Source organism: Grampus griseus (genome assembly GCF_964374135.1).
Source record: "Grampus griseus genome assembly, chromosome: 5".
Taxonomy (NCBI): domain Eukaryota; kingdom Metazoa; phylum Chordata; class Mammalia; order Artiodactyla; family Delphinidae; genus Grampus; species Grampus griseus.
The window spans coordinates 142,173,530-142,198,527 of record NC_138998.1 but is presented as its reverse complement, the minus strand read 5'-3'; the positions used below and the strand labels follow the sequence as shown (position 1 = coordinate 142,198,527).

The window sequence follows — 24,998 nt, the reverse complement described above, 5'->3', positions numbered from 1 at the left end:
GCATTTCCCCCCAATTAACAAGGCTGAACACCTTGTCTTAGGTTTATTGGCCACTTAGATGTGTGTGTGTGTGTGTGTGTGTGTGTGAGTGAAGTGCCTGTTCAAGGCTTGCACAGTGAGGTTGAACACCTTGTCTTAGGTTTATTGGCCACTTAGATGTGTGTGTGTGTGTGTGTATGTGTGTGTGTGTGTGAAGTGCCTGTTCAAGGCTTGCACAATGAGGCTGAACACCTTGTCTTAGGTTTATTGGCCACTTAGATGTCTCTCTGTGTGTGTGTGTGTGTGTGTGTGTGTGTGTGTGAAGTGCCTGTTCAGGGCTTGCTTGTGCTTGATTTTCTTTTGGGTTGTTTATATGTTTGTATTGATTTGTAAGGCATTCTTTCGAAGTTCAGATAGTAGCTCTTTGTTGGCTATATCTGTTACAGATGTCTTCTTCCTCTCCGGGACTAACCTTTTCATTCTCTTAGAGGTGGGTTTTATTTTGTTTTTTGGGTTTTTTTTAGGATAATGAAGCTATTTTAGTATTATTTAAAATAAGAACAAGCTTTAAACTGTATAAAATGGGCAATAGGGGAGAAGCACGCCTTCCTGAGAAGGGTCCTCCGGGAAGGGTCTCCTCGGGGGGAAAGGCAGGAAGGGTGGGTGGGCAGGAGGGAGTGCAGGCCTGGACGTCAGCGGTGCTTCCATGGGGCGGGCTCTGCAGGTAGGAGAGGTGGCTCTGGGGCTTGGCAGCCCCTGGCTGGAGTGGAGGGAGCTGGCCTGGCGGTCGGTGCCAGTGACTCAGCAAGGGGTAGAGCAGGGCTCAGCTGGGTGAAAAGAACTGTGCGTTCGAGTGTCAGGAGGAGGTGGTGGCCGGGCCTTGCCTCTCAGGACTCAAGGGGGACGTCAGGCTGCAGGAGGCCCAGGCCCGGGAGTGCCGACCCGCTCCCGTCTCTCCAGCGAGGCTCTGCGACTGTGCCCTGGGTGGGGGGTGGCCTTTCCTTGTCTTTTTTGAATGTTAAAAACAAAAATATCTTTTGAGGTCAGACTTTCTGTTTATTTCTTTTTTTTTTTTTTTTGGCTGCGCTGCTCGGCTTGCAGATTCCGGACGAGGGATGGAACCCGTGCCTGCCTCCCTCCCTCCCCCGAGACTGCCAGGGAATTCCCAGAAGTTCTTAATTTTAGTGCTGTTAATTTTATCAGTCTTTTTCTTCGTGGTTCGTGCTTTTTGGTTATTAACTTTACAGTAAGTTCTGTTTAAGAAGTCTTTACACTGAGAGCATGAAGAGAGTCCTCTGCATTATTTTCTAGGAGACTTACTGTTTTATATTTCATAAAAAATATTAATTTGGGGCAGTCAGTTTTATTGAGATAAAATTTACATACTATAAAATGTGTCAATTTCAAATATACCATTTTTTTCAATTAGTTTATTTTTGGCTGCGTTGGGTCTTCGTTGCTGCGCCCGGGCTTTCTCTAGTTGCGGCGAGCAGGGGCTACTCTTCGTTGCAGTGCGTGGGCTTCTCATTGCGGTGGCTTCTCTTATTGCGGAGCACGGGCTGTAGGCGCATGGGCTTCAGTAGTTGTGGCACATGGGCTCAGTAGTTGTGGCGCACGGGCTTAGTTGCTCCACGGCATGGGCTCTTCCCGGACCAGGGCTCAAACCTGTGTCCGCCGCATTGGCAGGTGGATTCTTAACCACTGCGCCACCAGGGAAGTCCCAAGTATACCATTCTTTGAGCTTTGGCACGTGTATGCTGTGTATAGTCGTCAACACAATCGTGGCAGACTGTTTCCATTGCCCTGGAAAGTTCCCTTGTGACTGGCCCCTGGGGTCTGGCAATGTTGGATTTGCTTTCTATTACTATAGCTTGCTTCTTTTAGGATTTGGTATAAATAGACGCGGTGTGTAGCCTCTGTGTCAGGTTCTCTCACCCAGCCCAGTGCTTTGAGAGCCACCCTTGTTGTCACGTGTGCCGGTGGTTTGCTCCTGCCTGTTGCTGCCTGGTGTTCCTGGTGTGGATGGATCACCCCTCATTCATTCACCAGTGGATGGGTATTTGGGTTGCTTGCACTGTGAGGCTATTGTGAGTAAAGTTGCTGGGAACACTCACATACGAGTCTGTGGGGACATAAGTTTTAAGTTTATTTGTGTGTATTCCATTCCTATTTTCAGGTACCATCCTGTTTCAGGACCCCTGATTTATGTGTCCAGCCTGGACTACTGTTTAGGGCTCTAGTCTCACGTCCAGTTTCCTCTTTGACCGTCTGCACTTAGATGACTTACCAGCATCTTTAACTTGATGTTTTCAGAACTAGACTATTTTCTTCCCTCTGAAACACGTTTTCTCTGGTGGCGTTTTCCCACCCAGTAGCACACGTTCTCCCTGTGGTTCAAGTTAGATGCGCAGCTGCACCCCTGACTCTCCTGGTCCTTAGCCGCCTACAGAGTTCAGCACGTGCTGTCTGTTATGTCTGGTTGCAGCCGTGCAGCTGGTATCAAGGCTCTAGGATTCTTTGGGCTTCGTGCTCGCTGGCTCCACTGTAGGAGCAGTGTGTCAGGATCTACCTTAGCAGCAGGTGTTGAACACTGGGTCTGGTGCAGCCGGGGGTCAGATCCCAGAGAGGAATGCAAGAGATCTCAGGATCCTTAATGCAGTAGTACCATTCTGATGATAAACCTATTATTTATATCATTTTTATTAACTGAACGTATACACTTGGTGTTAAGATAAATAATATACATTTCTGTTGGGGAAGGGGAAGGAGGTACTTCGCTTTGTCCACAGTCTTTAATCCCTGAGAATCAAGAATAAGAAAATATTACGGATTTCCAGCACCAAAGCAAGCAGATGAAAGTACAGTGTAAACCTCTTCTCTAAACAGTGTAGTCAATCAAGTACTTCCTGCACACCCACTTCATGCCAGGTGCTCTGCTAGGTGCTGTGAAGGGGCTCACTGACCACTGAGACAGGGCTCCTGTGTGTACACAAAGTAGTCAAGAAAAGAAGTGTTCATTTCTCTCGGGTAGGCAGTCAGTAGTCGAGGTGCGGGGTCTCAGGGGCAGTACATGTTTAAGCTGTTTGCCAGGGGCAGCCAGAGCATTTTGCATTCCCACTGGTGAAGCATGAGAGACCCAGCTGCCGAACTTACCAGTGCTGGTGTTAGCAGTCTTTTAAATTTTAGCTCTTCTGTTCCAAGTGAAGATACTCTCACCCATAGGGCTGTGTAGCAGTGTCTGTTAGTGGTCTTAATTTCGTTTTCCTCTGACTCACCGTGTTGAGCATCTTCTCATGTGCTCGTTTGCCTCCATGCCCTCTTTGGTGATGGGTCTGTTGCATTCTCTTGCCCTGTTTAGAAAACCTCGCTTGTCCTGCATTTCTCCTTTACGATCCTTCAACTGCCACGCTCACAGCACTTCTGACGACAGACGCGTGGGGGTTTTCCCACACTCGGCACTTCTGTGACCGCAGCTGGGCGTCCTACGATTGCACTCAGTTCTGACACTACCTACCTGGAGTTAGTGTGTCAGATCCCACAGCCTGAGGGCCCAGTCCCGCGAGACTGCTCCCCCTCCCCCGCCCGTTGCAAATCCAGGGTATCGCCTGTGCTTCTGACTGATCGCCTATAAATTGGAGGTTTCCAAGACCCCCTCCGCAGGGTTGGTTAACCCGCCAGAGCAGCTCACAGAACCCAGAGAAGCATTTTACTTGCGTGGTTTCCAGTATATTGTAGAAGGGTAGAACTCGGGAACGGCCGGCTGGAGGAGAAGCCGAGGGCAGGGGTGGCGAGGCGCCCAGGTTCCCGCCATCTGGGTGCCTCTCCCTGCCAGCCCCTCCGCGTGCTCACCAACCCCGAAGCTCCCTGACCTTATGCTAGTGGGATTGTGTGGAGGCCTCCTCACGTGGGCCTGACTCACCAGCAACTCCATCTCCAGCCCCTCTCACCCTGGAGAATGGGGGGTGGGCCTGCAGCCTGCTAACCATGGCTCGGTCCTGGGGCCAGCGGCCACCCAGAGTGGGGGACGCTCCTGGTGCTCTTGTCGCTTGGGGATTCACGAGGGACTTAGGAGCTTTGCTGGGAGCTGGCGCAGAGGCCCATGTGTATATTTTCTACTAGTTCTCATGCCCCTTCTCCCCTTTTCCTTACATACTTTGATTTTTGTATGTGGTTTGAGATAGGGAAAAGGGTTTTCTCTTTTCACCTCTGTTCTTCTGTTCTTTCACCTCTTCCTGCGGGGCGACCTTCCTAGCAGATGGAGGGCCTCTCTTTGCACGGCGTGCGCTGGGCGTGCTCACTTCTGTTCCATCGTCTGTTGAACTTTGTGCCAGTGTCTGCTGCCTGCTTACTGCAGCTTTGTGATGAGTTTTGCTAGCCCACGGCTGGTTCTCAGTTACCCTTTTTACAGAACGCCGTGGCTCTTCTGCTCGTTCACATGTTCACGTGTGTTCACCTAGTCAGTCAGACAAGAAAACCTGGTGGGACTTTGGCTGAGGTGCGCTCGATCCGTAGGTTCAGTTTGAGGAGGATTGATAACTTGGTAATGTTGAATTTTTAGTCTATGAACGTGATATAATCTCCATTTATTAAGGTCTCTTAAAATTTTTTGTTAATGATGTTTTCTGTTCTGTTACAGCTCTTGCACAGCTTTGACAAGCTAATTTCTGCATGTTTCCCATTGTAATTGGTGTCCTTTTTAGACTTTTCTAACTTGCTGATATATAGAAGCACAGTTCAGTTGTATGTATTGACCTTGTATTCAGCAACTTTGGCAAACTCACTTTTTATTATAATGTATCTTCTGACTCCTTTGGACTTTATGTAGGTAAGCGGAGCATCTGTGAATAATGATTATTTTTTCTTTTCCGGTCCTTACGCTTTATGTTTACTTGGCAGGGAATTGTTAGTTTTGTGTCTCTTCAGAGAACTAGCTTTTGGTTTTGTTGATCTTCTGTGTGTTTCTCACTGTTTTAGTCATGTCCCGGCCCTGCACTCGGCCCAGGGGGGTGCCCTTGCCACCTGAGCCCTTGCTCCCGTGGCCGTCCTTCTTGCCGAGTCCTCCTCCATCTCCCGGTGTTCTCCTTGCCAGATTTGCCAGATTTGCCTGCAGGTGTGGTTTCATTGTGTAGCCTCCCGTGTATCATACAAAGCGAGGAGGCCAGGAGTGCAAAGGACAGCCTCCGGGTTGGCAGAGCCTTAGAACAACTACTAGCCTTAAATGCTGAGGAGCGCTGCTGCCGCTGGTTTCTTCTCTTCCTGCTCTCGGTCTGCTGCTCTGGGGGACCTCGCACGTGAGGGGCTCGTGGATTTTGTAGCGTGTTGTCGGAGGTCGACAGCCAGCCTCCGGCTGTCCGACAGCAGACGGACTTGATGATACCAGGCTTCTGAAACCTCGGCGCGGGCCCACAGCTCTGCTTTGTGGCCTTCAGAAAGCTTTGTGCCCGCTCTCAGAATGACAGGACATCCCTTCAGTGAGGAAACAGCACACCGTGTTTGATGTGCGAGCTTTAATCAAAATAACCCGCAGGAGTATTTTGGAAGGAGAGTTAACAACACCTTTTGTTTGTTTCTTCATTGTAAGTTGAAAGTGTTGACAGTTCTAAAATTCTCCTTTTTGCTGGTATAAAGAACTGTTGACACAGTCTTGACCAGAAGTGTAACTGCAGCAGGTGTTCACTTGGGACAAGCAGAATTTTAATTTTCATCTGCTAATATGTATGCCATATACTTTATAGCCTTGTATACGTTTTAATGTTTTTTGTTAAAGTGCAACATAATATTCATTCCTTTTCATAATGGTTTTACTTTTTAACCTTATAGAATTAACACTGAATCCTCCGGAAGGAATTGTGGCAGGTAAGGCAGGGTGAAGTTCGCCTCTTTATCATTTACTCCTGATTGCCAAAGTTTCCTTCAAAGTAAAGTTGTGAAATTTCTTCTTTTCCTGCAGGCCCCATGAATGAAGAGAATTTTTTTGAATGGGAGGCATTGATCATGTAAGTTAATCATATGTGTTGTTTGGTCTTAAGCCTTTGTTGGAAATTAGAGCCGTGAATCCCATTCTGCACTGTGAGTGATCAGAAGCGTCAATGGGGAAAAAAGGCCAAGTGCGCCTCTTTCATTGAGCTTTTCTGTGTCTGCTGATCTGAAAGCAGAAAACACGTACGTTCTTCCAAAAGAAATGAAAGTACTTCCTTAGAACCAGTAAAAGGTTTAGTTGTAAGTGTTTATATTTGTAGAGTTTCAAAATAATGAAGTTTGTGTGTTGGGTTAGCCTCAAACAGAATGGGCTTTGGCTTCAAGGAGTCCCTGTGAGCCTGGGGCTCTGACGGTGCGGAGGGGTCCTCAGGGTGCGGGTGACGCCACAGGCCTACTGGTGCAGCCTGGGCCCTGCCCACCTGTGTGCCTGGATTCTTCCCCTCCCCCTCCCCTCCCCCTCCCCTTCCCAGTTCTCCTTAGATGTACAATTCTTGGCCATTCTTAGACTGTACTTTTAACAAAATGTGGTTAGGTAGACTTCAGGAAGTTGAAGTTTATAATCCATTTCAGAGTCTCGTTAGTAAGATGAGGAATTAGCTGACAGCTTTCAGGTGGGGTTTCGTGGGCTGAGGCGTGCTCTAGTGGGTGGGCCTGGGAGATGTGTGAGGGGTACGTAGTGTCAGCCTCGTCAGACTTCCTGCATCTGCCCCGTGCCTGTATCCCATTTAGTCTGAAAACAGATTGCTGCTCAGTGTTGTCTGCGGAGCTCAGATTAATACATGAAATTGGTGTGAAAATGAGTTTTTTTCATAAGCAAATATTTTAAAAATCATTAATAAACACTATGCAGAGAAAGTACCGCGCACCTAACGTTTCCTGAGCACTTGTTATGCCCTAATTCCCTGGGCCTGTGATACTCATTTTCTTTCTGTGTTTAAATGTTTCTGGCATGATGATGACTTCACAGTCTGTGTTTGTATCTAACATGGTGTTGTGTCTTTCACCCCTAAAGCACTTGCAGATTGCGTGGTGGGCCTCCTGGTCAGCGGTGTCCTTCTTTCGCTGCAACAGGGCGTTGCGCACTCGGGTCAGCTGTAGCTCTTTATCTTTAGGGAAACAGTACGCCCCAGGGCAGCTGTCCTGGCTGGGGTGCACAGATGATTGGAAGGCCTTTGAGCACACAGGTCAGCGGGCCCCTGACGGTTTTCCCGTCCTTGGAAGGTGTGGCTGGTGCGCACGCACAGGAGGCTACTGAGAAGCCCTTCCAGGGACACTTGAGCCTTCCAGTACGGTTTTTTTTTAAGGGTTTATTGTTAAGAATCTGTTAGGATAAATATTACTAATTATAGATAAATAACGTAAAGTTAAACCAATATTTTGAAAACTTACCTTAAAAAGTAATTAGAAGTATTTTTAGGTAGAACACTTCTATGTTTGAAGAAGGCTTTTGCGTTAGTATGGAATTCCCCTGCCTCAGGATGTGGTGAGTTTGTGGGTTTGGTCCTGTTCCAGATCCTTTCCCAAACAAGAGGCCGTTTACAAAGGTACTTAAAACATCTATTAAGGAATTAACTGTCCTCCTCTTGATTTGTCTCGCTCCGCTGTTCTGGCAGACAGCTGGCTGAGCTTCACTCCTTAGTGATGGGTTTTCTCTTCTCTCATTTTATTCTTCGATTGTTTCCAGAGTTTCTTCCCTACCCCAGTGCTTCTAAAAGCCACACTTGCCTCCGTTTCTGGGAGTCTGCTGCTGTTGCAGTAGTGCTTACCTGCGGAGCCTCAGCTGTGCAATGCAGAGATCATCTTTTCAGATGTTCAGGCAACAAATACTGAGTGCCTGTTATATTAGGGCCCTCGTCTGAGGATACAGGCGTGTCCTAGGTGACCCCAAATCTCCACCCTGAAAGAACAAGATTAAGGGACTAGGATGGGGAGCACAAGAAATTAACCAACAGGAATAAAATCAACACGGCCTGTTCTCTGATTAAAAGGAGACAGAACTCTAGTGACTCCCGGCCGAGCTTAGGGCAGAGTTTGACCTGTGACCCAGTGGGAGAGGGCGGGGGCTTCCGGTCAGTGACACTGACGCTGTGTGTGGCTGGCCTGGCTTTATGGTCTTGGGCAGTCACTCTGCCTCTCCGACCTTCGCTTATTTGGATCAGTACAGAGCCTCGACACCTTTTTAGACCGGTGGCTTCACTTGCACCTCTTCCAGCTCCAGGCTCTCTGGCCTGTGCAACCTCGTTGGCCCTTGGCCGCGGCGTGGCAGCTGTGGAGGGTCCACGCGAGCTTCTGCAGGACAGGAGGAGCCCTGCCGTGCAGGACGGCGGTTTATCCTCCGTGGCTGGAAGAGGCGTGAAGCCCTGGGCGTCTTGCTGCCCCGTTTCTGTCCTGCCCCAGGTTTCTTCAAGCAGCCGCATGGTGACCTCCCTGCCTGGTCTGTGGCCGAGCCACTGTCCCGTCTCCAGATCAGGGCCCCGAGGCTGTGGTGAGATGAGAAGGCCCTTCCCTTCCCCAGCGGTTGGGGGCCCTTGGCTGACGCCATCCCCGCATCTCTGCTGGCGCACTTGGGTCCCAGCTGGTTCACACCTGCGGTGGGGAGGATTCCCCCGGCTGCGGCTTCTCCTAGGCTGTGCTTGGCTCATGCTGGGTGCCCAGGCCACGGTCACGGCACCGCCCTCTACACCAGGCTTTCTTCTTTACAGAAGCCTGGCTCCGGTCAGGATTGTGCCTGCTCAGATAAACCTGACATATTACAATAGATGTTCATGATTTGCACTGTATGTTCTCTGACCCAGCGGTTCCCACCCCGGGAATGTCTTCATCAGACAGTCTGTTAGGAAAACCTCTGTGTAAAGAAGTTTATTACAACATTCACTGCAATCATAAAAGAAAGTGGAAACATCGTTGTTCAGTATAAGTTACGGACATCCAATCAGCAGGATGCCGGCAGCACTGCCATGGTTCACGCAGTTCACGCAGCGTCGTTCACGCAGACGCTGAACGACGGGTCTAGACCAGTGTTGTCACGAGGTGTGGCCTCGCCCGCAGGGACTTTGGGCAGTGTCTGGAGACATTGTGGCTGTCACACCGGGTAGCGGGGGAGATCTCTACTGGCCCCGGGTGGGAGAGCGCTGAGCGCCCCGCCGTGCCCAGGACGCCCGAGGTGGCAGTGGTGCTGAGGCCGAGAGACCCTGGTGTGGCCGGGTGCATTCAATAGCTTTGTTGAGGTAGAAGTTAACATGCAGAGTTTCACCTGTATTAAGTGCGCGAGTCAATGATTTTTAGTAAATTAAATTTATAGAGTTTTGCAGTCATCACACTTCACTTTTAGAGCATTTCCAAGCACGTGCTCACACCCCTGTGCACTCAGCCCCCACTCCCCCTCCGCCACGGGCACCCTCTGATCTGCTCTCTGACTCTGTTGATTTGCTTTTCTGGACTTCTGCTGCAAGTGGGATCACGATGCAGCATCTTCGGTGTCTGGCTCCTTTTTCTGGGCAGCCTGCGGGAGCGGCCCCTTGCCGTCACCACTGAGCTGTGTCCGCCGTGAACGGACCCGCTCGCCCATCGACGGGCATTTGGCGGCTTCCCTCTTTGGCTGTGTGACGGTGCAGCTGCGAACACGGGGCCTAAGTCTGTGCGGATGGGTTTCCGCCTCCCTCGGCTGGATGCGCAGGAGTGGGCCTCCTGGCGTATAGTGTCACCGTTTTACACTCCCACCCGCAGTGCCGAGTTCTCGGCTCTCCACTTCCTCACCCTCTTGGTGGTGTGTGATGCCAGCTGTCCTGCTGGGTCTCATTGTGGGTTTGGACTGCGTTGCCCTAATAACCGATGCTGTTGAGCATCTTTTCATGGGCTTATGAGCCATTCATCTATCTTTTTTGGTGAACTTCAGAACTTTTGCCCATTTTTTAATTGGGTTGTCTTCTTATTTGGTCCTAAGAGTTCTTTATGTATTTTGGATACAAAGTCCTTTATCAGATGTATCAGTATGATTTTCAGATATTTTCTCCCAGTCTGCAGCTTTCCTTTTCCTTTTCCTTTTCCTTTTCTTTTTTATGTTTTAGGCCGAGCTGTGCGGAATGTGGGATCTTAGTTCCCTGACCAGGTATCAAACCCATGCCCCCTGCATTGGGAGCGTGGAGTCTTAACCACTGAACCGCTAGGGAAGTCCCTCCTTTTCATTTTCTTAACGAGGTCTTCTGAAACTCAAAGGTTTTCATTTCCAATGAAATGCAGTTCAGCAGTTTTGCCTTGTATAGATTATGCTTTTGGTGTCATATAACCCGAGGTTGAAAAGATTTTCTCGTGTGTTTTCTTCTAGAAGTTTTGTATTTATAGCTCTTAAATTTAGGTTTTTGGCCCATTTTGGATAATTTTGGAGTATAGCATTAGGTAAGAGCCAGGTTCATTTTTTGGCATGTGGCTGTCCAGTTGTCTTGCACCATTTGTTGAAAAGAAAATCCTTCTTGCATTGAATCGCCTTGGACCTTTGTCAGAATCAATTCCCTAAGTGTGAGGGTTCATTTTGGACTGAATCCTGTTCCGTTGACCTGTGCTTGACCCTCTGTGAGCACCACACACTCCGTCATTGCAGCTCGATAGTAAGCTTTGAAATTGGGAGGTGTTTTGTTCTCCTCTTTCAAGATGTCTTACCTATTCTGGGTCCCTTGGTCTCCATTGGAATCTGGGGATCAGCTTGTCATTTTCTGTGAAGAAACCAGCTGGGATTTGACAGGGATTGGGTTGAGCCTCTAGGTCAGCTTGAGGAATGTTGACAGTCTAACAATCTTGAGTGCTCCAATCCATGCACATGGAGTGTCTCTCCACTTATTCAGGCCTTTAAAAATCCCCTCAGCGATGCCATGGTACGTTTTTAGTAAAAAACGAGCCAGTTTTTGCAGATGAAGGTATGTGAGTGGATGCACTTGGAGGGGAAGCCTGGGAGGGTGGCCAGACTCCGTAGTGGCTGCCTCAGAGCTGGTTCAGGGAGGGGCAAGGAGGCATTTGCTTCTTACTTTATTTACTTATGTATCTGAGTATTTTCTAACATACATATTTTTTCTAGTTAGAGTCAAAGTTTATGTTGCAGAAGTCCATGTCAGAATTCACTATGAAGTTCTTGTAATTGATGAACTTATTTAGTGAACTTTAAATATAGTTCAAATATATTTGAGTTAAAGTTTTCAGAAATTTCTGTTGCAAGCAAAAATTAGGGGATGACCGTAGGCTCATTTCAGACGGGTTTAATCATGAAAATAGTTACATGGAAGGAAGCCTGTATTTGTCACCACCGTGCTTTCCTGAGATGGAAGGCCCTGTCCTTTTTCTCCCTCACAGTTTAACCAGCGCTGGTTCTCTACATCAGGATCGCTAGGGTGCTTTGCACACAACGAAAGAGGAAAACGGCTCTTGGGTCCATCCCCAGAGACTCGGCGCTGAGTCAGGGCTGGTGCCAGGTGGGTGTAGACACATAGTCCGGCTGAGACCACTAGGCTCCCAAGGAGACAGGCAGCGAGGGCACTGTCTGCGGGACGACAGCTCCCTGCAGCCCTTCCTGGCTTTCCTGCAGGTGTGAAGGTCCTGTGAGCGGGAACTTCCGGTCGGTTTCTGTGCAGCCTCGCTGCTGGCGGGGTGACCCTCACGCAGCAGGCGCTCCTTCAGTGACTTGGGGGCGTAGAGGCACAGCAGGGCACCCCGGAGCTGGAGTCGTGGCTTCTAGAGCCCCTGGCCTGGGGGCTGTGCTTGCAGCCCACCTCCACTGGGGAGGTGGGGGCTTTGGCAAGAAGCTTTGGCCGAGCTGCGGAGCCAGGGGTGCAGGAAGGAGGTGGCGCCCCTGCTCTGACGCCAGGCCCCCTCACGCCACCGCCGGGTGTTCCGTGTGGGTTCTGCAGCAAGAGAGCAAGGGCAGTGACACCGTCGCCTGAACTGGAGGGTGTTTGTGAAGCAGTGTGCCCTTCTTTTTTATGCTTCAAGTGGTCATGGCTTTGGAGAATAATTGTCCCTTGGTAATCAAGTTCAAGTGTGCGCTAGCGGATGGGTTTACGGTCTCCATTATTTCAAGCCTCGTATGTATGTTTGAGAATTTTGTCTGTGTGCTATGACAAACTTGAAAAAGAACAGCGCAAAAACAGCTTCTTCCACACCTGCCGCAGCTGGAGTGACGTGCAGGCTGCGGTCCTGGAACATGCCTGGCGGGCAGATGGCTCACTGACGCCCAGACACACCCGGCTTCCACGGTGCAGCACTCTGGCCTCCCTGCCGCCTTCAGTGTGCAGGCCGTGGGCTGCTTTTGTCATCTCTGTACAGTTTAGAGCTGAAAGGCAAAGCACGGTGCTCCACTCGAGTTTAACGTTGAAAGACTAACAAGCGTGTCTCCAGTTTTTATTGGCTCTGCAAGTGACCGACCACCAGTGATGGCTCGTGGCTGCAGGTGTTGAGCCAGCGCTGTCCTTTGGGAGGAGCGAGCGTTGCTGGGCCCTGGTTGGGCTTAGCCCGTGGGTGCAACTCTCCCACTGCTGGCTCCCTGGCCTCTCGTTCCCCTAAAGCCGGGAAGTCAGAGTGCACTATTGCCTTTACAGAGGAGAGCAAGGGCGTTCTGCTTTACTCTTAATACTAGTCTCAGAAAATAAAACACTTACCTCAGAGCTCTGAAATAATTTCGGCCGTTATTTTAATCAATTAAGATAGAAGATAACTTGCAGGCTTTGAAGAGTTTGTATTTGCCTCAGATAAATTTGATTTTGAGGTGAGGCCTTCTTTGGTGAAAGCGGAGTGAGGCTGTCCTGAGTATGACAGGAAAGCTTGTCCAAAAATAACACTAATTATATCTCCCGTCTTGGTCCAGGAATTTACTCGACAGCGTTTTCCATGAAGTCAGCGGGCAGGCCCCCGTGCACGTGGGCGCACCTGTGTGCTGGGCCAAGGCACTGGGCATTCTGGAAGAGAAAGAAGCCCCTGTTTCAAACCAGTCGCAAACCAGAGCATTTGAAAATGGCTTTGATATTTCAGATGTGGGAGCACTTTAGGAGATGTTTGATCTTGCTTCTGAAGCTGTGGACGACCTAGTGGGTTTTTTTGTTTTTTTGTTTTTTAAAGAAAGCTCTATTATGAGAAACAAAGACCTGAGCAAATATCAAAGTCTTGAGAAAATACCACTTGGCTCTGTCCAAAAACACTTAACTACCCAGACATTCTTTTCTGTTCTAACTTGGAGGCGCCAAGAATACCGAGGCACTGCGAGCATTCCTGGTGTGGCCGCAGCCCTGATTTGCAGGCTCCTGGGTTAGCAGCCTGAGCTGCCCTCTGCCCTCCGCTGAGCCACCCGATCCGGGACCTGGCCTGAGTCAGGTGACCCTGGCTGAGGCGACAGCACTGCTCCCTGGCACCTTCCCTCGGGAGGCCGTGTGAGGGCCAGCGCAGTGGTGTTTATCCTCTACTGTGAGTTGTAGGCTGGAAGAGGGGCGGGGGGCGCAGGCTCTCCCCTGCCGTCGGTGCTGACCCCCTGCAGAGGGGAGGGCTTGGAGGGCGGCTGTCGGGGAGCCGCGGCCCCCGAGCTCGCCTCTCCGTGTGGCCGTCCTGTCCCTGCTTCCTGCCGGGGCTCTGGGCGCCGCTGTCCTCCGCGACAGAGTAGTAGCTTTCCACTCTTGGTTTCCCCAGAAGTAGCGAGGACACAGTTTTCAGAATCCAGATGTGTCTTCAATTGAAAACAGTGTGGCTCCGCCGAACACCTGCTGCCTTGTTCTTGTTTTGGCCATTTTACCAGCCCCTCCCCACCCCACCCACCCCATGATGCAGTCCTGGCCTCCACTGCACTGGTGCCGTTGAAATCCCTAGGCACTGTCACCAGGTGGAAGTGAAGCCGCCTGCACAGTTTCTTTGAGAGTTTTTTGTCTACTTGAACTGCTGCTGTAGCGCGGGGTCTCGGCCCCTGTGCTGGTCATCGGGGCCCGTGTGTTACGTGCTTGGGGCCTTGCCCTCTCCGCGCCCAGAAAGAGAATGGGATTCCTCTTCGTGTTGAACTGACCGGTCTTCGCAGAGTGCTTGTCTGGTGTCGCTGTGTGTAGCTATCATTCGGCAGCTCTGCCTCCTGATAAAAATGTACGGAGGAGAGATGGTCTTAGATTTTAAACTGCTGTCGTGCATGTTTTATAAAGGACGTTTGTAAGCGGAGGAGGCGTTCCTCTCTCTGTTAATGTGCGAGCTGCTCTCCCTCTCCCTCTCCCGCTGACCTTCACGTCTTGTCTGTTGGTCAAGATAGTGTTGATTTATACATATAGAGCTTTAAAATTTGACAGGACTTTGGAAGTGGTTTGGCCCGTTTCTGCTATTTTCCACACCAGGAGGACGTGAACTCAGGCAGGCAGGCACGTGCCTGGTGACGGTGAGGACTCAGGTGACCGCGTGGTCCCCAGAGGTGGCACGAGCCCAGACCTGCAGGTCAGGGCTTGCGGCTGCCGCACGTGCGCACGAGCATCATCAGTGCTCCGTACGTGCTCTGTATCTGTTTCTTGAAGGTTACAAAACCACTTCTCAGGCACATTTAAAAATTAAAAGTAGCCTTTGAAGTAACAACTCTTCACCCCTCGTTCATTAGTACAATAGAGTCCTGCTCTAACATGTACCAGGGTTTGTATCTTTATCCTAAAATGTAATTGTACCACATAGAAAAGCAGAATCCCTGCTGCCCCACTCTCAGCCTTATTAATGGGAAAATGCCCGTGAGCCGGTCTTTGTGATTCAAACCTGATTGGAACGGAACGATGACACGTTACCTTCCAACCATAAAAAATACCAATTCATTGTTATCATAATATTTAGATAATCTTTTCATGCACATTTGTAAAGCAGTAGATATTTCCTTAACTCGTTTCTAAAGTGTGGGAGACATTGAAAAAAATCTACCTTGAAGTTCTGTCTCTGTATTTTGTATCTTTTAGGGGCCCAGAAGACACCTGTTTTGAGTTTGGGGTTTTTCCTGCCATCCTGAGTTTCCCACTTGATTACCCGTTAAGTCCTCCAAAGATGAGATTTACCTGTGAGATGTTTCATCCCAACAGTAAGTGCTTTTGAAGTAGTTTCGATGGTTCCAGGAGAGGCCTAGAGATTGTGTGCATGTGGGCATTCATGGTATACTTTTTTGCTCTGTGTTTGGAATTTTCCATAATACAAAGTTTAAAAATTCATTATGGTCAGAAGAGTTGATTGAGGAAGTCAACAAGTTCAAGGTGATTAACTATAAAATACAACTATGAAGAGGATTGTGGGTAATTAAAAAATAAATGATAAGGGCTTCCCTGGTGGCGCAGTGGTTAGGAATATGCCTGCCAATGCAGGGGACATGGGTTTGAGCCCTGGTCCAGGAAGATCCCACATGCCGCGGAGCAACTAAGCCCGTGTGCCACAACTACTGAGCCCGCGTGCCACAACTACTGAAGCTCGAGCACCTAGAGCCCGTGCTCCACAACAAGAGAAGCCATCGCAATGAGAATCCCGCACGCCGCAACGAAGAGTAGCCCCCGCTCGCAGCAACTAGAGAAAGCCTGCGCGCAGCAACGAAGACCCAATGCAGCCAAAAATAAATAAGTAAATAATAAGATTATATTGAAGATAAATATATTCTTTAGAACGATACCTGTGATGTGGTTTAAAGACAAATACGGCCAATAAACTGATTGAATTATGTGTGTACTAAGAATAGCCTGATAATATCATTTTATTTATTTATTTATTTATTTTTTTGCGGTACACGGGCCTCTCACTGTTGTGGCCTCTCCCGTTGCGGAGCACAGGCTCCAGACGCGCTGGCTCAGCGGCCATGGCTCACGGGCCCAGCCTCTCCGCGGCATGTGGGATCTTCCCGGACTGCGGCACGAACCCGTGTCCCCTGCATCGGCAGGCGGACTCTCAACCACTGCGCCACCAGGGAAGCCCCTGATAATATTATTTTTGTTGTTCAGGTAATCAGTGCAAATAGTTTTTAAATTTGGCCTTACTGTAGGTGGGTATCTGTTACTTTTATTTTGTAAAAATTATTTTTGAGAAGAGCTATTCAGTAGGTCTGCCGATGTCATAAAAATTGGTCGGTCCATAAATACTTAAAAAAATAATCCAGCAGATTCACTGAGAGTTGCTGGGATGGGGCGGTGAGCAGACCGTCAGAGGTGGGGGGCTGGACGGTCAGGAGCTCCCAGTCTGAGGGCAGCGATGGACGCTGATGAAGGAATCATACAGAGAGATGTGAAACCACATGGGAAGCCAGGGAGGCCCCTGCAGGGGTGGTGGTTGAACCCACCACCTGCAGGAGGAGCTGTAGGAGTTACCCAGGGGTCTGTTTGGGGCGGGGAGGGGGTCTAGCAGGTGCAGAGGCCCAGTGTGAGGAGGGAGGAGGAGGGGGAGGGGCCAAACCAGTTCAGGCCTTTTGGTCAACATTAAGGATTTTGATGTTTATCCGAGGAGCAGTGGAGACCCACTGAGGGGCTGGGAGTGAGCATGAGGGGCGGCGTGACCAGCTTGGCCTTTGAAGGGTGATTGTGATGCAGGCTGGAAGTGGAGTGGAGCGCGTGCTGGGCCGCTGCCGTGGCCTGGAGGGGAGACCGCCAGCCTGGCACCAGCGGGAGTTGTTGGCGCTGAAGCGCTGTGGCTGGGCGGGGACTCGGGAGGGTTAGGAAATGACGCTGCTGTGGTGTGGTGGGGGGGGGGTGGCAGGGACACAGCTACTTTTTGATGTTTCTGGGGTCAGCGGTGTCATCGCATGGTGCTGTCACCTTAAGGAAGTGACACTGAAGTTGAAAACTCTGCAACACCTCCTCTCTGTCCGTGGCAGAGAGAACTGTTCAAAGCATTCTGGGCGCCCTGGTCCCATGTGTGTGGACTTCAGACGGCCATCCTGGTGTCTGAGACAGATCACACGTGGTTTCCTAACCCTTCAGTGAGAGTTTGCGGTACAGTTTCAAAGCATAGAAACCACTAGAACAAGGGGTGCATGGGGAAAATGAGGGCCCAGGTGTAAAAGAAAGGCTGCTTATAACGACTCACATTTCTGAATGGTCACGAAATGCTGAGTTCATGAGTGAGGATGAAGTAAATAAATTTATTTAAAATTGTCTGGTATTCTTACTATTATAACTTAATAGCCTTACAGTTTTACAAGTGATTCCTGGATATCTGAGCATATACTAAACCATCTGAGAATTTCCCCAAGTATGTGTAAGAGAAAGATAACAGGTGCTTTTGACCTTCTTGACAGGACCAACCCCAGACTTTGAATTGAAAATTTATTTTTCTTGAATCAGGTCTTGAGGGTCTCGTTAGTGGTGCTGTTGATGGGAGATGCGTTTAGATTCAGGCACAGCTGATGTCCAGAGGAGCCAGTTATAGTAAGTTAGCAAGAGGAGTCCAGGCGTCTGTCTTGCTCTGGGTGTTTAATTCCTGTAGCGTTTTCCCAGCTATGGCAACGTATGTTTTACACAGTCCGTTTCAGGGATTTAATGGCAGAACGAGGGATATCTAAGAAACCTTTTGTGGAAAGTGTTGTGAAGAGTCTAATTACATGAGGCATTTTGGTGGAATATCTGGCTGCCAGGTAGCCTTTCCTTTATCCCCTTTGGATACAGTGCTTCTTAAATGCATATGAAGGTGGAGTCACGCCATGACACTAGAGCTGTTCAGACTGGCCCAGCACCCTGTCGGCGCGTGAGCGGTGCCCTGGGAGCCCGGCCGGGCCCGCGGGGAGCGCGTGCACGTGAGCGTGGCCGTGGACGTGGCGCTGGGGCCGCAGGTGGTGCCGCGTGCAGACAGCTCCGTCCCGGTGTCTGTGCCACTTGCTGCCCTTTCTCTGTGGGCCTGACCGAGCGCCCTATCGCGGGCCCATTCCCTCGGTTCACCGGGTGTGCTCTGACCCCGCAGTCTACCCTGACGGCAGAGTCTGCATCTCCATCCTGCACGCTCCCGGCGACGACCCCATGGGCTACGAGAGCAGCGCCGAGCGGTGGAGCCCCGTGCAGAGCGTGGAGAAGATCCTCCTGTCGGTGGTGAGCATGCTGGCAGGTAACGCCCGCCCCGCCGGCTCCTGGCGCACTGCGGGTTCATGTCCAGGGGGGGAGAGCCGACACTCCGTGCTGCTTCTCTTTCCTCGCTAACCCTTGTCTTCTAACTCCCTGTCCACCGTGAGGAGTCGATATGTACTGTTTTCTTTTCTGCTTTTTCATGTAATGTCATTCATACACACCTTGCCAAGCGTAAGCTGCTTTTTATAATTACAGATGTAAAGATGGTCTTGTGTGTATCACATTGTTGGCCATGAGTAGCCGTGGGCATTTCATTCATTCAGTGGGCACTATATTGCAGACACCGTGTCCTGGGGTGTAAAGCTCAGGTGACACTGACCCCAACCTTAAGGCCCCACGTTCTAAGGGAACTTTCACAGCCACCAGCTGTTGCAGGCCACTGTGATAACTCCTGAGATCAGGGTGCAGGGGACACTTCCCGAGGTGAGTTTAGAACACGTGGGAGTTAACAAGGTTGTGGGGGGGCACGGACCCTCTGGCGGCGTCACCAGGACTATAGGTATGGCTGGAGCCCCGCTGGGGGCGGGGCGCCCTGTGGACCTGCTCTGGCCCGGAGCTGACGCTCGCTCGTGGGGCTGTTAGACCACGGATCGCCCTTGCAGCCCACGTGCTTGAGACAGGCGGGGTGGGTCCCAGGCCAAGAGGATGGGGGAGGTTGGGGGGACCTTGGAGACTCCGGCTCTAGGGCTCAGCGTCCTGGGGCGGGGGCGCTCCTGCCCTCACTGTGGGGTGGAGGGGTGCGGACTTTGGGGACAGGACTCCAGAGGGATCAGGATTTGGGGGAGAGAAGAGTTCAGGGTGTTGTGTGAGTGGCCACCTTGACAGGGGCTCTCGGGGACTGGCTGTGGAGGTGAGGGTGTGTGCCCTCTCCAGGTAGACAGGGCTGGTGGCGGGAGGGAGCTGAGAGAGGAACGGCCCAGCAGCCCCGGGGGAAGAGAGCGCCCATGAAACGGAGGAGCATCGAACGGAGAGAGCTGGTGGCCAAACAGGAGGCCCGAGGGGGAGGCCCCCAGTGGCCCCTTGATCTGCCCGGCTGGTGCCTCCTGAGTGAAGCCGAGTTGGCTGGTGCAGCCCTTGGGAGGCTCGGGTGGAGGAGCCCTGAGGGTGGGTCTGTCCGCCGCTGCTCCGCCCCGTCCCTCAGGGGAAGGCTCTCGTCGCCACAGAACTGCTGTCCTTGCCTGGAGTTCCACGTCCCGTCCCTCGGCGCTTCTGGTTCATCTCTGGTTACCTCTCTGGGAAGATCAGTGATGTTCTTACAGGAGGTGGGAGGTCTTGCCAGGGCCTTCCTTCTTGAGCCCCTTCACGTGGAGGTTCTCCTTCTCTTTCAGAGCCCAACGATGAAAGCGGGGCCAACGTGGATGCCTCCAAAATGTGGCGGGATGACCGGGAACAGTTTTACAAGATCGCCAAGCAGATCGTGCAGAAGTCGCTGGGGCTCTGAGCCTTGCCCACATGTATGCACAGCTGTGTGCCCGCGCGTGCGTGCAGGCACACCACCGAGCAGTTTTTGGAGTTTCTCCTCCAAGACACTTAGTGACAGTGACACTGTGCTGGTACCAAAAAAGGCAAGCTTGCAGAACCACAGCATCTATTTCTTTTCTACCTTTCCCACCCCAAACAGCCTTCTCTTCTGCAGTGATGGTTTCTGTAGGACGATGACAGCTGGGTGCAGTTGAGGGACCCACCCCTCGTTCTTGCCGAGGTGGCCCAGGGAGATGATGAGAGCCGTCACCACTACCTCTCCAGCTGACGTGCCTGCGGACCCAGCACTTAGTGCGGAGCGGGGAGGGGCGTACGCGCCGGCCCCCAGGGACTAGAACCAGTGACGCTCCTTCCGAAGACGTGGGGCCTTGCAGACCAGGAGGAGGGCAGCGGCCGGATGTCTCTGGGGGCCCCTCCTGGTTCCCTTGTCCCCCGTGAGGAGGACATGACTTTGTTTCAGTACTTTGTTTTACAAGCAGATTTTTTTCTTGCAATCTAGGCACATTTTTCATTTGTTGTATGTTACAAATAATCACATTTAGAAATACTTTCAGGAAATAAATACTTTTTTAAAATGTGGACTAATGAAAAATGGGGCACATAGAAAAGAAGTTTCCTCCTGGCCACGAAGACTGGCGTTTTCCCTGCTGGTATTGATCGCAGTTTACGCTCGTGTCTCAGTTCCCAGTGCATTTACCAGAGCAGGGGCACGTGAGACCGAGATTGTAGTCAGAGTGTCTTCTGGGTGTGTCGGAGCTTTTCTTTTCCAATCTGAAAACTGGAAAGTGCTAAGCGTTTGTACGTGGTGGCTGCAGCGGGAACTTCAACTATTGGGACAAAACCGTTCTTTGCAACTTGGGAAGGGACGCTCCCCGTAGCGCAGAGCGCAGAGGTGTGTTTCATCCCAGACCTGACCGGCGCTCGTGGGAGCGTGGCACATGGGGTCCCCGGGGTCCCCGGGTCGGTGGGGGGTGCTCGGCTGCGGCTCGTGGTTTGGAGGTGGTCTGTCCTCCGGCGTGGGTAGCTCAGCCGGAGCCAGGGCTCCGTTTCAAGCAATAACAGATCTGTTGCATGCAGTTAAATATGTGGCCTGTTTCAAACAGGTTAAATTTAAATAGGAGTTTCTATTTTTGAAATAAGGGACAGTCTACAAGACGTACAATACATTTTACTTTATGTTATCCTTTCCCTTTCATAATGTGCCCGCGGGCAGGAGTCTGTTTTACTGAAACCTCGCTAATTTCTTGGTGTTAAGTAGTACTGGCTAAAGGGCTTCTGTGGAAACCAGACTCTTTCCTTCTCAGAAGGGAATCATTTAAAAGTTGAAATGCAGTACGAGGACTTGTATTGGGAAGGGGATGGGGAAAGGAGAGGTATCGTACCTACATAGTATCTGCGGGCGTGTCGGATGAGACGTGGGCTAGAGAGGAAAAGGTGGGTGTGGTGGAGCGTGGGCCTGTGACCACGTCAGCAGATGGCCACGGGGGCTCAGGAAATCTGGAGGAGGAAGAGGGGCAGTCTCTTTGCAAAAGGAAGTATTTTTATTCATTTGTATTTATTAAATGAAACAAAAGAGGAGTCCCATGGTGTCCTTATTCTGTGACGGAGTTTATTAATTCCTATGGTAAAATAAAGCTATATTTTCCCCCGTCCCAAGCAGTGTTTTCTCTGTCGTGTTTTAATATAATCGTATGGGACCCCGTGGCCGGTGGGCAGCGGGGGTGCCCCCTACAGGTGGCACGGCCGCCAGGACTCCCACTACCACCTCCTTCCCAAGACACGTGAGCTTTGGGAAGTTTCGCTCTTTCCTGTTCCTTCCGCCCGCTGGTCTCCCCTGGAATTCCCGCGTGTCCCTGTTGGGGTCGGCAGCCTCGACTGACCCGCGGCCTTTCCTTGAGCTGTGAGTGTTGGCAGCAGACGGCCGTCGGGCGAGGAGAGACCAGCAGGCACGGAGGTGGCGCTTCTGTCCTGCTCTCGAGTCTCCAGTCTCGTCACGGCTGCTGACGTGAGTCTGCTTATGTCCCTCGGCCTCCTCTCCCCCAACGCCCTCTGCGCCGCGTCCAGGCCAGGGGCTCGGCCTGCCCTCCAGCAGCCTTCATTCTGCCTTTTGCCCAGGGGTTTCCAGCGTACTTCTTACTATTGAAGATCTCTGACGTGATCGTGAGTTGGGGTCCCCGATACCACCCCCAGGTTCCGTGGTTCCCTGGGAGGCCTCACGGCTGAGATCCGTTACAGCCAAAGGCCCAGGGACTCGAGCGCCACAGGGAATGTGGCGTGGGGAGGGGTCGGGGGCACCAGGCACAGACCTCCCGGGCACCCCCCAGCGGAGCCACAGGGCGTGCGCTTGACTCCCCGGCAGGGAGCTTCTGGGGGACCAGCGCCCAGGGTTTTTATCCGGGGCTGGTCATGTGGGCACCCTCTGCCTGGCACCAAGACTCCAGCCCCCCGAGGGAGAGCAGGTGTGCAGCGCACGCCATACCGGGGTGCAGATCGTTTAGGCCAGTGAGGCACTCCTGTCCCACCACGTGGGACCCCCTCCCCGAGCGCACGTCCCCAGCTGCCTGAGGATGGCCGTCCCAGGCCAGCTGTGCTCTTTCCTGCTCAGGATCCTGAACTTCTCCCCTTTGGGGATTTTAATTAGATTTAATTGAAAAGGTTGGTTTGCTCTGTTAGGTTTCTTTGTGGTTCATTTTTCATGTGTTGTGTTTAGTGCCCCTCCTCCATGGCATTGGTCTTCTGCAGATGTTTGGATATTTGAGGCGAATGTCCACCCTTGTTTTCCTGTTTGCCAGTCTGGTTCTGGGCACAAAGAGGGGAGTTCCGGGGTTTTATCGTCTGGGTGTGGGAGCCCCACTGCGTTGTCCTGGGCGTGTCCTGGGGGAGGGGCACGTCCCTGCCAGCTCTGTGGCCCCGGAGGACTGGACACACGGAGCCCGCAGGGTCCACCCTGCCCTTCCCTCCCGTGCGCGGGCTGTGGCTGCCTTCCGTCTGGTTTTTGTACAGGTCAGGTTGCTGGTTTTTCAGAGGTCGTGCTGGTGTGATGCATTCGTCCTGTGCACCAGTCAGGGCTCCTGGGTGGAGTACAGAACCCACCCTGGTTACATGGGGGCGGCTCAGGATCTCCTGCTGCCACTCCCCCTGCGCCCCCGAGGCCTGACCGCAGGCCATGTGGCCAGAAGGCTATGCCCCGGCCCTGGAAGTCAGCTCAGCACAGCAGGACACTGGACTGGCCTCTGTAGAGGGCAGAGAGCCACGGTCCAGTCCCTGCAGAGGCAGAAGTCTGCCTTCCCCACCCCTGACCGAGTCCCCGGGCCCGGCCCCCGCTGCGCGGGCCCCGCGGCATCTGGCCTGTGTCCTGGGTGTGGTCTCACCCCGGGCCCACCACCTCCCAGCTCGAGCGAAGCCCAGCTCCTGAGGTTGCCAGCCCGGCCAGGTCACCAAGGCCGCCCCTCCAGCCTCCCCTCAGCACCATCTGCCTGGGCCCCCAGCCCTGTCACCCTGAGCCTCTCTCTCCACAGTGCCCGCCCTGCTGGGGGCCGCCGCGTGTGCGCTGGGCGCAGACTCCCCGCAGCTGTCTGCGCCGCCAGCCTCGGGGGAGCAGTGCTCTGTCCCCCGTCTGGCTGCACCCCTCCTTCCGTCCTAGGGTGGGGCCCCGGAGCCCACTGCTGCCTGCGTCCCAGGGACCCTCATGAGCCCGGTGAGCTGGCAGGCCCCGCCGCCCCGGAGTCCTCATCTGAACGGCCGCGGCTCCCGTGGGGGCGCGGCTCCCGTGGGGTGTGTTCCGCTGTGTCCCCACGGACGCAGCGTTGCTGGGGCAAGTCGACCTGCAGCCCTTCGGACACGGCACGTGGCGCGTCCTCAGCCTCACCTTCTCTGCTGACTACACTTGTCAAGTGAAGGACGACGTGTAGAACGCACAGAGCATGGAAGGGAGAGGTACCTGGGGAGTGTCTGCTGTGACCCCGAGGGGCGCTCGCGGAGCCAGCAGGGGTGCAGCCGCGCCGTGGAGGTCCTCCCTTGAGTCCCAGCGCGTCTTGGTGGTGTCAGCTCCTTTCAGGGGCCCAGACAAGGGTGGACGTGTTCATGGGCCCCAGGCCTGGGCATCCAGCCCTGCAAGGAGCTGAGCTCGGCCCCTGGAGGGGCGCAGGCTGCGGGGGACGGGCCGGTGGGGATGGCGGTGGGGGGCAGTGAGGCCGCATCACCTCCGTCACTCCACGCAGGTCGCCGCGTTGCGGCTGTGGGCTGCCCTGTCTGAGCGGCTCCCGCTGGGCCCTGGCAGCAGCAGCGGGAGGGCGCCCGGGCCTGCTGAGTGGGGGCCGTGGGCTGGGCCTGTCCCCCCCCACGCGGCTCGGCGGGGCTGTGTGTGAGCGACTGGATGTCCCTGTGACTCGTGCTCGCTCCCGGGAACGTGGCGACACGACACGTCCCTTTCAAGCGGGCGTGAGCGCGTGCGCGCGTGTGGACTTACCTTCCCGGCAGAGGACCTGACGCTGGAACCGACTCGGTGGAGATGAGAGACCGAGGTTATTGTCTTTTGCCGGTGGCTTTTGGAAATCCTGGGTGATGTACTGAACGAGTTGGAACCACAGGAAACACTTGCAGCTTCAGGGCAGAGCAGACTCGGGGGCTCTCACCGGGTTCTCCCTCCTGGACTAGTTCCTGCCCAGGAAGCAGCTCCCTGGGGCGACGGGTGGCAGGGAGGTCCCACCCGCAGACCTGGGCACCCCCTCGCCCAGCCGGCCCTGCCTGCTTAAGGCCGGTGCCCCGACCCCACGTGTGCCCGCACTGGAGCCTCGGTATCCAGGGAGGATGAGACCACCCGAGGTTCGGCCGTGCGGGGCGGGATGGAGCTTGGCCTTCACGTCCCGCCCCTGCACCCCTGGGCACCGCCGGGAGCCCGGCAGTCTTACAGGGACCCTGAGGCCTGGGCGGGAGATGGAGGGCATCCTAGCCCTGCTGCGCCGGAGCTGAGGTCACCGGGTTGTGACCAGCCACCAGCCAGGGACCAGCCCCTGCCAACCAGAGCCCAGCAACGGGGGAGGGTGGGAGTGAATCCTCCATCTGTCCACTCTCCTCCGGGCCACGGGGACATGCTGGAGCTTCCCTCGGCCAAAGCTGGCCCAAGGACCCCGAGGGCAGAGCCTGAGCCAGGGTAGCGGAGGGAGGAGGGGTGGGCCGGGCCCCGGGGCTCAGAGCACCCTGCAGGTGAGGCCCGCAGGGCGGCCTCGGGGCCGGCCTTCTTCTGGGCTGGGGCCCGTGGGTGGTCGAGAGCGTGGTCACAATGCGTCCTTGGGCCAGGGCCCCTGGGGGTCTTTGGAGCACCTCTGGGGAGAACGGAGCCTGCCCTTCAGCGCAGAGCTGTGTCTCCTCCTAACCCCCATCGGCCGGGGCCACCCCGTCGCATCAGCACTCGTCGCTGTGGACGTGCAGTCAGGGTGGACGAGCACGGTGAGGTGCCGGCTGGGTGTTCACGCTGCTGCCCAGGGCCGA

General features: G+C 53.2%; 1 protein-coding gene across 2 annotated transcripts in view; it reads left to right on the top strand.

Annotated features, from left to right (window-relative positions):
- The window catches only part of UBE2G2 (ubiquitin conjugating enzyme E2 G2), a 29,944-nt gene extending 8,784 nt beyond the window's left edge, over positions 1-21,160 (top strand). The window contains exons 2-6 of one of the 2 annotated variants that reach the window (XM_082654844.1): positions 5,800-5,835; positions 5,930-5,975; positions 14,898-15,016; positions 17,866-17,990; positions 19,355-21,160. In XM_082654844.1, coding sequence (XP_082510970.1) covers positions 5,800-5,835; positions 5,930-5,975; positions 14,898-15,016; positions 17,866-17,990; positions 19,355-19,702 — 674 coding nt within the window. In that variant the 3' untranslated portion in view covers positions 19,703-21,160. Of the gene's footprint in view, positions 1-5,799; positions 5,836-5,929; positions 5,976-14,897; positions 15,017-17,865; positions 18,007-19,354 lie in introns of both variants that reach the window. The other variant, XM_082654845.1, reaches the window with a different exon arrangement.
- The last annotated feature ends 3,838 nt before the right edge of the window (positions 21,161-24,998 follow it).